The following is a 17,656-nucleotide window of genomic DNA, read 5'->3' on the forward strand; positions in this document are numbered from 1 at the left end:
CAAGCCACAATATCAGTCCATAGTCCGTGTGTCCTTCCTCCAGCTCCAGGCAGCGAATGGATACGAAGTCGATAGAAGGGGTGAAGGGAGGCAGAAGTGATGCCCACGTCTCTCGCCGCCGAGGGGTGTCGGGAGAATGGACGGTCTCCTTCCCCCCGGGACACGCACCCCCCCTCGTAGAGCCGTGACAGCGTTTATTACGAAACGATCCTCTGCACTTGTGATGTTGCCGTCCGAAGGGAACCCGTTTGGGCCAAACATTTTGGTTCTGCCCCACGCTGTTGTAGGGCAGTGGGGTGCAGTAAGCGAGCAAACAGCTTCAGAATTCTCCGGCAGCAAAGAAAGCGCAAAGGGGGTGCAAACTGGAGAAGGCGTCTGTGGGCAGCCCCCCCTCCCCAATTTGTTTCGTTTCTTTTTCATTTTTTTATTTTTTTTTAAATCAGAATTCATTTTTTTTTTGTAGTTGTGTCTCTTTTATAAGAATTTGGAGTCCAGAACACAAGATAGAGAGAGAGGAGAAAAAAAAAAAATAATAATAATAATAATAATAAACTTCAAGCTCTCCATCACAAGAGCTCGTACTGACGCAGGTGCATCCTTTGGATAATGTCCCGACAATCATTAAAAACCCTTCGGATGTTTTCTGTATCCACTGCGCATGTGAAGTGTGGGTAGCAATAGTGTCTTCCGTCCCCACTCGCTGTGCTGATTCTCTGGAGAAAGGGAAAAGATATATTTTAATAAATCACTATCGATATTCAAAATAAATAAAAATAATCCTCCAAGCCTCTCAACTTTAATTTTTGTTCTTTTTAGACCCTGGAAACGCTGCTCATCTTCAAAACCCCCACACACCGTGTCAGGACGGCGGCAGAGACAGTAACGGTTCTGTACCCTGGGAAGGAGCGGAGCTTAAACACCCTCCTGAGTTTGAAATGGGGAAAAAAACCCTGCAGGGTTCAACATCAAAATCGCCCCCATCTCCGGTATCACCCCCCCACACACACACTTCGGGTATCTGAGTGCCACGAATGCACAGGTAAATACTTACAAGAAATTCATCCCTAATAAAATACTTGGCCCTCGTAACCCTTGGATCCTCTCCGGGCTCCGGTGTGGCTGAAGAGAAAAAAAAATATATATTTATATAAAAATCAAACTTTACAGACAGCTTTCAATAGGCCAGGATTGGAAAAGCTGCAATAATTTGGCTTTTATATAACCGGACGTCTTGTAGTGCGAGGGTTTCAGGGAAATCAGTTCTGCTGCCCTTGATTTTAGAAAGGTAGTTGCGACAGTGGAGCGCCTACAGGCTCTCCGCTCCCTGTAACCAATCTAGATCACAATCCTGAAATCATCAGGACGACGACTGGAAGGATTTTCCAAGACCGATTACATATAGACCCGAAGGCAAAAACGCAGACAGGTAAATAAACACATTTTCAGGTTAATTACCATCGTCCGGGGTGGTATAACGCGCAAACTCGGGAAAGTAGTCTTCGATTTTGGATTTCCCGGCCAAAACCTTCTCGGCCAGCAGGTCTTGTTTATTCAGGAAGAGAATGACTGAAATGGTCCGTAGCCACCTGTGGGAGAAGTAGGCCATGAGCGCTCTGGGGAAAAAGACCCTGCGATGTGACCGACACCAAGAAGCCGGACAGGAGCCGAGCCCCCTGGAGAGAAGAGGAATGCCGGCCCCGGCAAGTAGAACGACGGCGACTGAAAGCAACAAACCCCCGAGTCTACATTTCCAACGTGTGTGGATTTAACATGAATAGACTGAGTGTAGAGATTTGGATCTTTGTTCCCACCCATGCATTTTTTTTAAAAAATGTTTTACCAATATGCACGGAATGGGCCTCGGCGCGCCCCGTAATCCCCGCCGTGCTCTGTACCTGTTGTTCCAGATGCTCTTGAACAGGTTTAATGCTTCTTGGAGTCTGTTGGTCTGATTGTCCTCTCGAATCACCATGTTATAACTGCTGCTGGCGACCACAAATATAATCGCGGTGACATCTGAACCGGGGGAAAAAATCCAAGTTAGGTTTCAAACGGCTGATAGAACGGGACGCCTGTGCCTCATTACCCGGAACAACAAACTGCGATATAAATGTCAGATTATTACAGAAGGCCGGCTAAACACCCCGAGGGATTGGCTTTTTAGGGACATACCGTTGAAGCACTGGATCCATTTCCGGCGCTCATCACGTTGGCCTCCAACATCAAACATACTGCAGCAAAGGAAAGGAGACCCAGTTACAGCTAAAAACAGGAGCGCCGCAGAACAAGCCAGAATTTTTTTTTTGTTTGTTTTGTTTTAACTTACTGAAAGTTGACTTTGTCCACCTGAAACTTTGTTTCAAATATTCCTGATGTCAGTACCCTGCATCGCAGCAAGTCCTAGAACAGAAGAAACAAATGAGACCTTTCCGGGCACGGAGACGCAGAACAGAACGTCGCGCCTCGAAATCCAGTCCGAGGACATACACAAGATCTTATTCAACCTTAATGTCCTCAATGACGGTCATTAGCTTAAAACCGTTTCAGGCATCTATGACCAGGAGTTTCCTATATGCGCTCCGGCCATAATAAGTACTAGCTGGAAAAGATCCCACTACTGGAAACTCGTCATGCGTGTCTGGCGTGTACGATCCTATGTATGTTCAGGCTACGTGCAAAGGGACTAGTGACATACAGCAGGTGGCCTTTACCTGATCGCTTGGAGTGTAATCGTTCTGCTGCACAATGTCAATTTTGTCTAGAAAGCTGGGAAGAAGAAACAAAAACACAATCAGTTTCCAGGTATAAGAGCCCCCCCGATATTTGTAGCAATAGCGCGGCGCACGATTATAGCAATAGCGGGCCGGGGCTTTTATCTGCTCCATGTGCAGATGACGGCTTTATCCATTATAGATTAGAGCATATACCTGTAATGCCATACACGCACGTACAGGACATGCTAACCCCATACACACATGTACAGGACACGCTAACCCCATACACTAACACACAAGCTACAACATTATATGCCGACACACACTCACGCTAACACCATACACTAATACACACAACAACACTAAATGCCGACATACACACATGCCAATGCCATACTGCAACATACACGCTAAACACCACACTCGTATCCACATACTATACACATAACGTGTATTAGATGACCCTGGCGGGCATCACCCTGCCCCCACAAGAAAGCATACGGGGCCGGATTTACACTGGTGGTCCTGGGAAGTTTTTAAACAAAAACGTCCAACCCCCCCCCCCAGTATAGTTTTATGCTGGGGGGGGGGGGTTGCATGAATTCTTGGGGACGGCAGCAGAGCCGTTACCGCACAGACTCCGAGATGGATACGTTGTTACACCTCTGCTTCCGCTAGAACTCTACAGCTTATCTAGGATTTTGGGGTTTCGCAACCAAAGCTTCAAATTCAGCGGGGGGGGGGGGGGCATATTCCTCCCACACAGAGGCAAAAGAAAGCGTTCTCGCCTCATTATGATGTTTATATAGAATTCATCAGATGATGAAGAATAAAAGGAATCCTCTAGAAGAGCCCAGAGAACGTATATTTTACCCAAAAGCCCAGAAAAAAAAAAACCCCAAAATCGCCACGGAGGAAACGCTTGAAACTCATGCAGACGTGGATCGACGTTCCCTCCACAAGACGGCGGCCGGTCTTGAGTCGGACGCGTTCGAGGATAAACCAACTTCCCCGGTTTTACATTACAGGCAGTCCAGAAATAGCTTGCAGCCGCCCTGGCCTGCGGCTCGGTTGCCATGACAATGAGACCACATTTCTATAAATAGGCCGTCAGCACTAAGCCTTGTGAGAGACATCTGGAGCGCGGCCAAGCGGCACAACAAAGGCTCACCGTTTAGGTTTAGACACAGAACCGTAGCCATGCACAACCGCACACACACCCACATACAGACACACACACACCCCCGTACCCACACATACATACAGGCGCATACACGCACCCACACCCGTACCCACACATGCATACACTCACCCATACATATACATACAGGCATATACACGCACACCCGTACCACACACACCCGTACCCACAACCAACACATGCATACACACACCCGCACACCCAGACACATTCACACCCGCGCACGCACATACACTAGCCACGTACTGAATGCAGGCCTTGCGGAGCCAATCAATCATACAATGATTCAAAAGTGGACCTGAGCCTTTTAGCAGATGAGAAGTTTTGCTCGGTTAGGGCCACTGTTTTGAGCGATTAGAATGGGAAGGGAACTCATTCCGGACTCCAAGGAGTTCTGCACGTTCTGGCCAAACCTACAGCTTCTCGGTTCCAGACCGTTAAAAATTTATCGGCGCACGAGTTAAACACCATGACTGCTGGAAAGAATGGCCGTCGGACCGGTCCGACCGGCGCTGGAATACAGATGTATCGGCTTACAACAACCAAGCGGCCAGGAGCCTTCACATGTATTCAGGGAAGAGAGCGAGGTCAGGAGGGCAGCTTCCAGCATAGAAAGCACAGCCGGTGCTCCTAAAGGGATCCCCAACACACAAACCCACGAGGCAGGTTTCCATTGGTAAAATAAACAGCGGCAGGGCCCCGGGGCCCCCTACAAGAGCTCACACACGGAGCACATCATTCCAACCAGCCCCATATATGCCACCGGTTCAGGTCATAACGTACTGGATGTGAATGAGCGGCGTGCAGCAAGACCGTGGAATCTGTAATGCACCAAGCAGCCTGCAGGCCCCCACAGCGCTACACCCCACCACGAAGCACCCCCCCTCCACCGCACTGTACCCCACCGCAAAGCACCCCCCCTCCACCGCACTGTACCCCACCGCAAAGCACCCACCCTCCACCGCACTGTACCCCACCGCAAAGCACCCACCCTCCACAGCACCCCACCGTGATTCACCCCCACTCCAAAGCCCACCACTACAGCGTCACTATAAATAGCCCTGCTGGTTTTTGGCCGCTGGAAGTTTACATAAAGCTGTACGGCAGGAGGGGCCCCGCTGCAGGCTTAGGAAGAGTAACCCTGCTGGGACGGCAGGCTTTCTATAGTGAGAATAACCATATGGCTGGCGCTAACCAACTGCACACGGAATGCCCACCTGGCTAGCCCTGCCAAGGTAAACTATATCCGGTTCTGCCCTGATCACCAAGCAGCACACACTGGGGCAATACAGGCCAAGTGCTCCCTGTTGGGGCACATTTTGCCAACACACAGAGCTCAGGGCCTGGACTTCATACACAGAATCAACTCATTTCCACACAGAACCGGTTCAAAGGAATCTTCCATTAAGCAGGCAGGGGGTTCCTGGCCCTCGTTGCCATCCTGTGGCCGGTCCCAGGGCCACTACGCGTTAGACACATACGCCATCAAATCACATTAGTAAGAGTATTCGGAAGCAAATAGACCCCCCCCACACACCTGCAAACACAATGCCACACGGCCCATTATAAAGACCTTACATTTAAAATCTGGGAAGCCTCCCTAGCTGGGCCCCTTCCATCAGGAGGAGGAAGAAAAATGGAGATTGCAGCAGCCAATAGTATGGCATCTGTGCGATCAGCTGTCATGACATCAGCCAGACCAGCACGAGATCCACCCAGTGCAGAGGTTTGCACGTCACAGGCCGTGTAGCTGCTATCGAATGGTTAGCTCTGCAGCCAAGGCAGATCATGGCGTCCATCAGATCGCAGTGCGTTACGTACAACCGCAGACAGGACCAAAAACACACAAAACATCCCCCCCCCCAAAAAAAAACAAGCTCCATCCACTCAAACCATTCAGAAAACAAAACAGATGCGTCAGCATTTAGCAATAAAATGTGGAAATCGTGCCCATTTCCACAGGGATCGGTAAAGCAATAAAGGTGCGCCACGGGCCCCCCTCCACCGCTACCGCGCCAGGTGCACCACGGGCCCCCTCCACCGCTACCCCGCCAGGTGCGCCACTCTCCCATGTCTCCCCCCGCTGCCCCCTCCACCGCTACCCCACAGTCATTGACAACCAGCAAGCTTCTCATAGAAACATCGTGCTTTGTTACAGGGAAGTTTGAAATGATGAAACTCTGAGGAATCCAGGGTCACCCGGAACAGCCGGCGTATTTACACTCAGTGTTTATTAGAAACTGAACACACGGGGTGATTAGACCGGTATTTATCCCGCGTCAAGAGTTACTACAGAAAAGGCTTGTTTAAAAATTCATGGGGGGGGGGGGCTAATTTTATAAACTGAACCCTAATCACGTCCCCTCGGAATACGTCCGTCTGGAGATTCCACCAGAACAAGGTCATATGTGGGACAAAAATGTGACTTAATTTGCCCGAGACTCTGCTGCGTGATCCCCACGGCCGCGCCGAGAGCAGCCCACGGATCAACGCTTTACACTCGTCCCCGGCCAAAACGCGCTTCCAGCGGGAGAGACACGGGCCTTGTCCGCTCAACTGCGAGTCAAACCCAGAGCAGGGAAACGCGCACGGGAGGTCGATCTCTGTGCCGTAAAGAAACCTCTCCAGGGATTCTAGAAATGGGTAAGATTAAACGGAAAGCCGACTAAAAAGCTGGCCGAGGGTCATGGTATTTCTACTTCAGCAGCGGCCGACGGGCAACATTTTTTGGCCAACCCCGTTTTAGAGTATTCCAAAAATAACAGCATTTTCTGGAGAACACTGAAGCTGGATACAGTTTATATTCAGTATTTAGCATTAATAGCCCCCAGCGGGCTGCCGCAGGGCTACCACCCCCCGCCCCGATACAAACAGGAAGTCACTTACTACTGCGCGCAGTCGATCAGCTGGTACTCGTTGGAGCGCTCGTAGCACGCCCGCACTCCTTCGTCTTGCCAGAGGGTCTTCGTGTGCTCGTAGAACTCCTGGAGAAAACGTTGGGCAGAGGGTCGCACGTTAACGCAACTCTGAAATTGGAAAAGGGGCCACACAAAATTTTACCGGCGATAAATCTAGCTAACGGTCGCCTCGCGGAAGCCGAGATCAGTGTCCGAATGTGGCCCCCTCTCCCACCCTTACAACGGCTGTCTGAACCAATCAACAGCCAGCAACTTAACAAAAGGGGAGATTTAAAGGAACGGCAGCACCCTGTAAAACATACACACATCTTCCTTGTTTTCGTGGAGTCTCCTGAATTATAAAGGGGAGAATCAACAGGCTCACCCCGAGACCGTTATTGAACCCCAGAAAAGGAAGCCGGGCGGCCAGACGGATTGGCGGGTGCGCCGACGCATATTCCCGGCAGGGAGACGCGGAGGGGAGGGGAGCGAGGTTTCCGCCAGAAGAATGCTTTCTTCTAAATAGTTAGCATTTGGCCCCTTGCGGCACTGGTTAGACTGGTATGAAGCGTGGGTGGAAGACGGAGGGTTAGTTTATTGAGACGCTGCGGACGTTAGGGACGCGCTTTACTGGAAATGGGACCTCAACTGGCCCTCGTTTTCACATCTTTAGGGAGAACTCTATCTGCCGGCACCGTCGGCAAAGCTGGTTTGTCCTGCTATTTATACAGAGCTTCTCAAACCACTTTCTACGGCACAAACTAGGGGAGGCTGCAGTAACGGAAGGCAAGTTTCAAACAATTTCAGTGCCAGATGTGTTATAGACTTAGATAAACGTTAAAATAACCCACTAGGTTGAATGCTTCTAAGGGGTCACATGCTCCTTTTGGAGACCCCTGACCAAGAGGACACCATTTGGACAGCTCTTCAGTCGCCACAAATGTATTACTTAAAAAAACAAAAAACCTAAAGGCTGGAGTTTTGGGGAAGGTTTTCCACATTTATACACCCAACAAACGCACAAACGCAGCGTCCCGTGGGTTTTCTTAAATAACAATTTGGCGTGACATGTCACTTGTCCCCCGGCAGCACTTCGTGCAACATCTCCTGGGTTAATTAGATTCAATTAGTTAAAAGAAAATACTTTTTATTTACAGCCTAGGAATCCCCGTGTGCAACCTCAACGGCTAAACACTTACTAATCAACTCCCGGCAGATCTGAAGATGAGCGAGGCGTCCCTGATCCAGGGAAAGCAAAGAGCATACGCTATATATACACAGTACAGGAGAGAGGTGCATACGGCACTATAGAGGACCCCCCCTCTATCCCCCCGACCCCACAGAGAGCCCCCCCAACCCCACAGAGAGCCCCCCCCTTTATCCCCCCAACCCCACAGAGAGCCCTCCCTTTATCCCCCCCAACCCCACAGAGAGCCCTCCCTTTATCCCCCCCAACCCCACAGAGAGCCCTCCCTTTATCCCCCCCAACCCCACAGAGAGCCCTCCCTTTATCCCCCCCCAACCCCACAGAGAGCCCCTCTATCCCCAGCACCACAGAGAACCCCCTCTACCCCAAGCCCCACAGAGACCCCCCATCTATCCCCTCTTCCGAGTAACCCCCAGACGAGCCTTTCCGAGTAGCGCGCCAACGTTCGGCACACCAAGGAAAACGATAACGGAGCTGGAGAAGGTTTATTGCGCTGGGAACTTACCGGGGAGAAGTCAAAGTCCTTGTGACTGGGGAGGTTTAGGATGTAATCAATTCGGAACCGATTATCCGGATTCGCCAGCTCCACGGGGGGAACCAGGTTTCCCATGGCTGTGATTATGGTCTAGAAAAGAGACAGAACTTTTAATAAGTCCGGACGTCAAAAGACCGCTTTCCCCGTTTCCGAACTATCTGTAGGAATCAGCCCCTTACCTCTATAGCTTCTTTAATGTTGTTTTTTATATCTTGCACTTTTATTTTCTTTTCCCTGTAAAACAAAGGAAGGGGTGTTAATAACCGCGACTCCTGTATCCTGGGAGGACAGAAAAGGTTGAGACGGATTAAGATTACTGCCGGGCCGGACACGTTCGTGTAGAAGTAGTCATACGGACTCGCGTTATATGTTAAGAGCCAGATCTAAAAGTCTGAGAGCCGCGGCTGCCGTGTTCCTGGAACCTGCCGAGCCCCAGGTTACCGGGAGATCTAGCCGGTGGTTCTGATCCATTGAACGGTTAGCCTGAGCGTCAGAAGGAGCCCAAAACCGGAAAGGGAGCGGTTTATATGTTTTCACCGCAGCCAATAAAGCGGACGAGCGTTGGAAAGATGCGGTTGTCATTTTGGGGTCTCCCCCCACGGCCAAGGACATGGCCCGGCGACCAAAACAGCGGCAGAGAAACGGCAGCCATTACGGGCTGCGGGAGGGCCGATAATCGCACGTCGCCATCTACCAGCGGGACAGGACTGACTGCATTTCGCAATAACGCGGCGTTCGGGGACTAAACGGAGTTCACGCTCAGACCCAGGAAGGGACGAGCAGCACTCGACGGCCGCAGCCAAAGATCTTCCAGAACAGGTTTTCGACTCCATTGAGTAACCGAGCTGGAAGGAAGAGAGAGACACACTGTGTGTGGGAGGATGCAGACGGCAGCGACATACCGGCAACTTCTCTTGGCAGATCCACCGGTAAAACTATATCAATCTGTGCACCGGGAACAGAACACGAAACTGAAAAATACTTTAACCCTTTCTCTTACACTCACTACAAAACCAGAGCCACAGGTCACAAACCTCCCCCTCGCCGGCAGAGAAACACACGATTTGGGCGCCGGACCCCGCGCCCCATGTTTCCTGGTGGCAGTAGGAGTGCTGAAGCCTACGGGGTTAATCTCCGTGTTCCATATAACTATACAGGTTTGGCAGAACGCAAAGAGATTACTGGCGTGATTGAGATGCGTGTTGAAGCAAAAAGGCAAATATATTCACTAGCCGCTGCGGCAACTTAACGAGCCCAGCAAGTTCGTTCGAGAGAAAAGCCACTCGGCCCTTTAGACGGCATTAATATTCATGCTTAAAAAGGAAACTCAAGCCACCACATGCACACGATGGCTCAATAGTCCATTTATCATACAAAGGGCTCAACGAGCCGTGCCGATAGGTTGTTATTTTTCTGCCCAACGCAGAGATTTGGCAAATAGAATGATAGGATTCTACGCTTGCGTATGGCGGATCTTGGGTGCGTTCGCGAGCATCGTAGTTTATTTAAAGTCACCGGAAGTCCTCGCCTCCAGTCTGAGCGACCGCGAGACACGGCCGACCGCGAGACACGGCCGACCGCGAGACACGGCCGACCGCGAGGATGAATTTCCGGGGAAACACCCTTTTTTGCCATTAAACGGATCACCAAATCAAAAAGTAAAACCAAGACGGAAATGGCGTCTACAAGAGGAGGACTCTCTAAAAAGGGAAAGACCGAAGGCGACTTTTATACCAAAAGATTCGCGTGTGGGCAGCGTGGCCGGACACTTATGCGCAAGCAGCACCGACATGTAACCGGACACCTATGCGCAAGCAGCGCCGCCGTGTAATTCCTAAGGCATTATTTTCAGGTCCTTTTCTTTCTATATTCTGTGAATTAGTAGAAGTTGCGGATTCAATGCATTCATGGCGATTTGGTCGTCGCAGGCGGAGCGTGGCTTCTCCCCCCGGCGGGGCGTCGGGTCGGCAGCGTCTGCGTTATCAGAGATCCCCAGTAATGTCCAAGTCACGGCAACCAGACGAGCGTTTAGTAGATAAGATCCCCACCCTGTTTTTTTTGGGGGGGGGGCATCAGTAAGCAGGGAGTTTAATAAGATGATGGTATTTCGGGGAATTATATGACAAATGTTGGTTTCCATACAAGCCGGAGGGGCTTCCAGATCTTTGTGTGCATTTAAAACCCGCACCAGCAAGACACATCAAGGAGGAGACCACCACCAATGCACCACCGATCACGGACGGGTAAGGAGGACATCCTTGGGGGGCGAACGCTCGTTCTGTTCCACGGCGACCCAGAAAGACCGGCTTACGTCAAACGGATTTTTTATTTCTTTTTGGAGGTTTTCAGCCACCTTAAATAGTCCGTTTCCATGGAGCGAGTAAACAGATGGAAGATTTGCTCGCAGGAGTTGGCAGGACTTCTTTCTCAAGCCGGGGCTCTGGTTATTATTGCAATAAAAGTCAAACAAGCTTTAAAAAATATGCAGTTTGCAACAAAAAAATAAATAAAAACATCCTCAAAAACTACAGGGACCCTTTTTAGCTTGTTGTGGGGGATCATTTAGTGACCCACCAACGATACTCTGCTGTCTCATAAGCATCGACATAACCAAATGAAGATTTCCCATAATCCTCCTCTGTAACATCCCAGCTGGCTGATAATCGCATGATCTATCTGGCTGTCACTGACGACCCACTCCTAAAGCAAAACTACCCCAGGATAGCGAAGCCATTCCGACTGTAAGCTCTTCGCTAAAGATCTCGAACGGGATAACCGAAGGAGTTCCTCGCATGAAGCGTTTCGTACGCCCCTCGGACACAGCTGCACGATCCGGCCGTCCTAACACCCGGAGGGCACGGCACAAAAGCCAAGTGTGGTTTTAAAAGGAAGCGGTATCAGAAGTTTCAAAAGCTGCGATCCAAGATACAGAGAAGCAAAACCTAAAATAAACGTACCAACAAGACAACATCCACCAGTATGAACTTCCACGCATCTCGACGGAACGCAAGACTTTAAACCATAGCGGAAGGTCATTTACCGCCGTGCCAGCGACGGCCTAATCCGGTCCCGGCACGGCTACTGAACCGTCAGAGGGAGACGGCATCCCCACGACTGGCCGGCATCCCCACGACTGGCCAGCATCCCCGCCACTCGCCGGCATCTGCACAAACCGAGCGTCGCTCCGCAGCCCGGGAATAAAGACCCAGAGTGCTGGAGATCGACACATTGCCGACATTAGCCGAACAATCCTGCGGACTTCTTCATATCGGTCACGGGATTGTAGAATGTGAGCTTGCAATCAATTCATGTCCAGGTCCAGCGATGTAATGTTAGTTAGCGGACCCGCTCCGCAGGAGACCGAGAGATCAGGGGTAACGTTTAATCTTTACAGAAACCTTGCAATAAAACAAAGCTAAGCCAATGTCTCCCAAACCGAGAGCGAGGGACGCTTCAGATCCACCGAGGAGACGCCAGGGAAATCACCAAAAGCAGGAAGCAGGAGGCGGCTGATCCTCCTGCAGGTGACGGCCGTTCGGCCGGACGGGTTGGTAGACATTTCTCGCTGCGTGTCAACATCAAAATATCTGGCTCCGGCACCACGTCCCAAACACACCTAATGGTCAAGCAGCACACCATATAAAAATACCAAATACGTATGGATGTACGCGCGCTCGCTCACACACACACTTCAGACCACTAAAGGTACTTACTCGGCATTAAATCCATTCACATGAAGAATCCTCATCTGTTTCACGATTGTGCTTTTTCCAGACTCTCCTGCACCTATAAAAAAAATACAAATTATACATTATCACAAAAAAATAATAAATAGTAAAATAATCCAGTGATTCGTTCAAGTTACAGTTTGGGGATAAAAATAAAGATTTCTCTCCGATGGCATTATTATTGCAACAATAACACACAAAAAAAGTTCAAGCAGTCAGCCATGGGAGAGTTTGTAACCCCAAGTCTGCAAAATCTTCAAAAACACAAAATAATAAGCAAGAAATGTAAATGCCACAAAGGGAGGTCGTTACCTTTAACCCTTCGGTGAGGATGGGGCTATAAAATGCAGACATTAAAAACCGACCTACCCTCTTGGTATAAGTACATTGTTACAGAATATGACGGCGCCATATAAAATAATAATGTATGTCTCCAGTGCGCTCTTAATTCCGTTACTCCCTTTATATACGTCAGCCCAAGCCGAGCAGGCAGCGGCACGTTATCACTTCCGAATTACACGGACGGTGCGGAAGGAGCCGGAATATTTAGCCGAGACGCGGATCGCCAAACTTCCAGCATTTTAAAGCAATACATAAGGAATCAGAATCAGAGCCGGCCTTCGCGAGCCAAGCTGAGCTCGCTGCCGCCCCAACCCGCTCTCCGTATTATATCACCAACCGGAGAATAAGGTCCGGCCACCACGTCAGCCTCTTACCCAGCCTTTGTACAGTGCTGCGGAATAGGACGACGCTACGAGGATACCAAATAAAACCATGTCTAACGATGGCTAACAGCAGGATCGGGGGTCAGCAGCTCAGACTGCGGTTCCAGCTCTGCCGCGCATGGAACGGATGCACACAAGGTCCAAAACACCGAAGTGGAATACTAGCCTTGACGGACAGTTGGCGCTCAGGGTTTCAGCAATGCGTGATGAGGGGTACCTGTCCATGACACACGGAGGTTACTCCCCGAAAGGTGCTACACACAAAAAAAAAAAAAACAGCTTCATAGTAAAAAGGTACCCGGCCAGCAGGGCCATGTGTGGGAGCAGCAGTTAGTCAGGTGCAAGAAGACACCACTGAGAATGGAATGCTGAGACGGATTGGGGATAAGAGACATGCAGGGCTTGGAGGTCTCTCCGTGACCCCCATCCGCCCCATTGAAAGGCCCGTCCTGAACATTCCGTCCGCAGCAGTAAAAGGGCTATTGTGCTTCATGTAATCTTATCAGCGTCACAGGAGTCCACCAGCGTAAAGCAGTCGTGTTTGCTGCCGCCCGGCAACTTGTAGAAGACGGGCAGACTGTTAATCCAAAGCCAGGAGTAATGCGCTCTCACGAGCTCCCCGTGCAGGTAACAGACACCGGGGGAACGGAAGCTCGGCGGTAGGCTGCTATTAACACGTTCTAGAGGCGGTGATGGGGAGCCCAGAAACAAGATCAGGGTCAGAACATACAACGTGTAACGGCGGATGACAGGGTAGTTTTGTGTAACTTTTCACCCCGGCACAGAGATAGCATGTTTAGTAAGATCACAGTGCGTGTGCATGTAAATTCCCAAGGGTGACACGTTACAAAAGCAGCCCCGCACACGCTATCTGGCGACACCAAGCAAAATCATTTAAAGGGTTACTATTTATTTATGACAATCTAGAACAGGTGAGCAGATAACGACTCCTGAGCTCCAGCGGCATCCAATCTTCTAAACTGAATCGCTAAGGACTTCAAAAGGGAACTTATCCCAAATCATTCTCCGGACCACGGCTGCCACTGAGCCGGGGGTGGGGGGGGGGTTGCTTTGCCCCGCGCAAGCAAATCGGCTGGGCTCTCGAGAAAAGCCAGGCTTCAGGTTGGGCAAAAGGTTGGTTATTTCCAGGACCCAACTATCTACCAGCGATAATAAAATCCCTTTGGTGGTCCGACACCAAAAACACAGCGGTCTGTCACACCAGACCCAGCTCGGGAATACAAACACATCGGAAATAACCATTAGTCCGGACCACCCAAAGCTCTCATCGACAACAACGCAGACATTGGAATTTTTGGGACAAAAATTCAAATACCAGAAGAAATTGTTAAAAATGAGGCTTTGCCAATGAGACCGATCCACCGCCACGTACAGTTGCGCCATCTGTATTCTGGTAAGGGATGTGCAATTACACGTGGCTCCATAACCAGGGGTCCCTGTGCCATCACCTCCTCAGTGGGTCCTAGTAACAGAGTAATGTTATCCAAATCAGCCACAGGCCTGCATCTCGTTGCTTGACTAGACAAAGCGGGTTTACCAGACGGACGGACGGACGGACGGACAACCAGTGGCCGAGAGGTACGTGGAAACGCCACCAAAACCGTACGTCGGGGAGAGACAGACGCCGGGCTTTACAAAGACTACGGGCGATCTGCGGCCACCAAGCGAGCGCTCCGGGCATGTTTAACTTTATACACCTGGCCACGTTAAGCCTGAAACTCAACTCCGCTACCAGAAAACATTAGAAAAGAAGGAGAACTAAAAATTCCGCCACGGCTGCACGCGACTCGTAATGAATGGTGAGGGACATGCAGCGACCTCGCCAATAAACCTGTAAAGTGAGGCCGGAAACGAGGGGGAGGAAAACGGGACGACTTCACACCGATGCCAACAATCCCGGTGGTCAAGGCTTTCCTCGCATTAGATACTACGTCGGAGGAGGTCAGAGGAGACGGGGAGGGGGAGAAGGTGAGAGGAGACGGGGAGGGGGAGAAGGTGAGAGGAGACGGGGAGGGGGAGAAGGTGAGAGGAGACGGGGAGGGGGAGAAGGTCAGAGGAGACGGGGAGAAGGTGAGAGGAGACGGGGAGGGGGAGAAGGTGAGAGGAGACGGGGAGGGGGAGAAGGTGAGAGGAGACGGGGAGGGGGAGAAGGTGAGAGGAGACGGGGAGGGGGAGAAGGTGAGAGGAGACGGGGAGGGGGAGAAGGTGAGAGGAGACGGGGAGGGGGAGAAGGTGAGAGGAGACGGGGAGGGGGAGAAGGTGAGAGGAGATCAAGGGAGACGGGGAGAGGAGGAGGAGGAGATCAAGGGAGACGGGGAGAGGAGGAGGAGGAGATCCAGGGAGAGGAGGAGGAGATCAAGGGAGATGGGGAGAGTTAGACCCGAATGGCAGATTATCTAAACGGGAACTACCGTCCGAACTCTTTAACAGCCATTCTTAACTAAATATGTAACCTTGTAGCTGGTGCTGGACTCGGCACGGGACAACCCCCCCCCCCACAGAAACGAGATTACAGATTACAATTAAATCAAATCCAGGACAGGTTAAGGCGCATTCTGCGATCGAATCACGTCATTTATACCTCTTAACTGCTAAACCTTTTTAAAGAAATCGATGAGATTGAGATTGTTTCTCTGCTGTAACGATTAAAGTTTTCCTTGTTACGGGTCCACATATAGAATTTGACACGACCACGACCCAAATGTCACGACCACCACCCAAACAGCAATCAGAAGTCGATTTACCATAAAGTTAACGTCATAATTCATTTTAAAAATTCATCTCATTTACCGCTTGCTTTTAATCCCATTAATAGACGGCGTGGGGTCAGCGGGTCATACCATTCGGTTATCTGTGGGATTATCCAGTTATCGCCATCAATGTGCCACACAATCTGGGCCTTCCAATTGGCTAGCTGATTTTATTTCAGCCTATCGGAAGCAGACTAAACCATTAACAAGGGAGGATCTCCGCGTAATTCACCCAGTAAAAGCTATGACATCACTTTACAAGCCCCTCATACTCAAGGTTAAAAAGTATCATTTTTTCCCCAAATTCATTGAGATGATTTGAGAAAAGAAAATGGAACAATGGAAAAAAAATGGAACAGACTGAACAGAAATGAACGTTTTGGAGATTACAAGGGACACGCGGCATAAAGCAATTGGCATATCTGACCTGTCAATATGGGGGGGGGGGGAGAGATTAAGATGAACCACGGCAGAGCGAAGGGTAATTAGAAGAGCGGAAGCCAAAGGGGCAGGAAGGGTGTAAATGGTAGAGGTGGCAGGGGTGGGATAGGGGTACAGTGGACCATAACGCTAAACCAGCACAGGGGTGTCAGCTGTGTGGTTTAATGTTAATAGTATGAATGAGCAGAATACGGGGGGGTTACAAACGGTGGCTTGGTATGAATGGATTGACAGGCCATCAATGCTGTGAGTACTAGAGTGCTGGGGGGGGGGATTTAGAGCAGAAGCACAGTTTGGTTACTGATGGTCAGTCTGGGGGTGACATGCGGCTGAAGGCTGGGGTGTTGGGGTAATTGGTGGGGAGGGCTGGCTGGCTACTGATGGTCAGTCTGGGGGTAACATGTGGCTGAAGGTTGGGGTGTTGAGGGTCCCTTGGTGGGGAGGGCTGGCTGGTTACTGATGGTCAGTCTGGGGGTGACATGCTGCTGAAGGCTGGGTTTTTGGGGGTCACTTGGTGGGGAGGACTAGCTGGTTACTGATGGTCAGTTTGGGGGTGACATGCGGATGAAGGCTGGGGTGTTGGGGGGAGGGATGGCTCGGGTGGCAGGGTGCCTGTAAGGGGACACTGTCATGAGTAGGGGCTCCAGGTGAGAATCAGACTAAGCAAAGTGTTTGACAGCTTGGCATCAGCATGACAGCGGCCCCGCCCTGGCCCTTACCCAGCAGAAGTAGTCGATGCGTGGCCCGGTACACCTGCTTGTCCTTCTGCAGCTGCTTCTCGATCTTCTTGTTGGCCTCCCGCTGGGCCTTCTCCTCATTGCGCTGGTCCTCGGTCTTACTGTTCCCAAGACACCCCATCCTGTCCGTCTAGCGAGACTCCCCGAAACCAGACCGACCAATCTCGCCCGACACCTGCCGCTCTGCTCACTCCAAAGGCCGGCAGGCGTGTTCAGGAAACACCGGGAACGACGGAGGATGCAAAACAAACAACAAGGCCGCGGCCCTCCCTTCTGTCTGACACACCGGGGCGAGAAAAAAAACCCCACGCTAAAACTCGGCTAAAAACACGCGAGAAGCCCGGGTATGAGATAGTCCGACAGGCCCGTCCCCCAGCGAATTCGGATTAGAGGTGCAGAAGTGTTGGGGGGTAAATCAGGGGGCCAATAGAGCGCTCATTAGCCCCAGGGGCTTTAATTGGGGCTCATTAATGCAGGAGGGTGGGGGAGATCCCCGCGATGTAGGGGTCACAGGCCCCTCCCTCGGGAAGTACAGCAGGCTGGAGTCACCCCCCGAGCACCATTTGCCTCCGACCCCCCAATATCGGCGAGTAGGATAAATATTAATGTATATGTCAGGGTGCCTCCCCCTCTCTGCCGCTTCCTGTCTTAAAATGGTCGCCCTGTGAGTCCTCCTCCTTCTCCGTCTGCTCACAGGGAG

General features: G+C 50.9%; 1 protein-coding gene across 2 annotated transcripts in view; it reads right to left on the minus strand.

The window, feature by feature from the left end:
* Nucleotides 1–566: 566 nt before the first annotated feature.
* Nucleotides 567–17,656, minus strand: part of LOC149279279 (guanine nucleotide-binding protein G(s) subunit alpha) — a 31,672-nt gene continuing 14,582 nt past the window's right edge. The window contains exons 1-12 of one of the 2 annotated variants that reach the window (XM_089501342.1): nt 16,939–17,077; nt 12,268–12,340; nt 8,734–8,788; nt 8,525–8,644; nt 6,802–6,899; nt 2,712–2,766; nt 2,327–2,400; nt 2,173–2,231; nt 1,896–2,016; nt 1,456–1,586; nt 1,052–1,119; nt 567–713 (exon numbers count right to left, since the gene is read on the minus strand). In XM_089501342.1, coding sequence (XP_089357468.1) covers nt 567–713; nt 1,052–1,119; nt 1,456–1,586; nt 1,896–2,016; nt 2,173–2,231; nt 2,327–2,400; nt 2,712–2,766; nt 6,802–6,899; nt 8,525–8,644; nt 8,734–8,788; nt 12,268–12,340; nt 16,939–17,077 — 1,140 coding nt within the window. Of the gene's footprint in view, nt 714–1,051; nt 1,120–1,455; nt 1,587–1,895; nt 2,017–2,172; nt 2,232–2,326; nt 2,401–2,711; nt 2,767–6,801; nt 6,900–8,524; nt 8,645–8,733; nt 8,789–12,267; nt 12,341–16,938; nt 17,078–17,656 lie in introns of those variants that run through there. The other variant, XM_089501343.1, reaches the window with a different exon arrangement.

Source organism: Sceloporus occidentalis, unplaced genomic scaffold (genome assembly GCF_023333645.1).
Source record: "Sceloporus occidentalis isolate IW3139 unplaced genomic scaffold, rSceOcc1.0.p SCAF_173, whole genome shotgun sequence".
Taxonomy (NCBI): domain Eukaryota; kingdom Metazoa; phylum Chordata; class Lepidosauria; order Squamata; family Phrynosomatidae; genus Sceloporus; species Sceloporus occidentalis.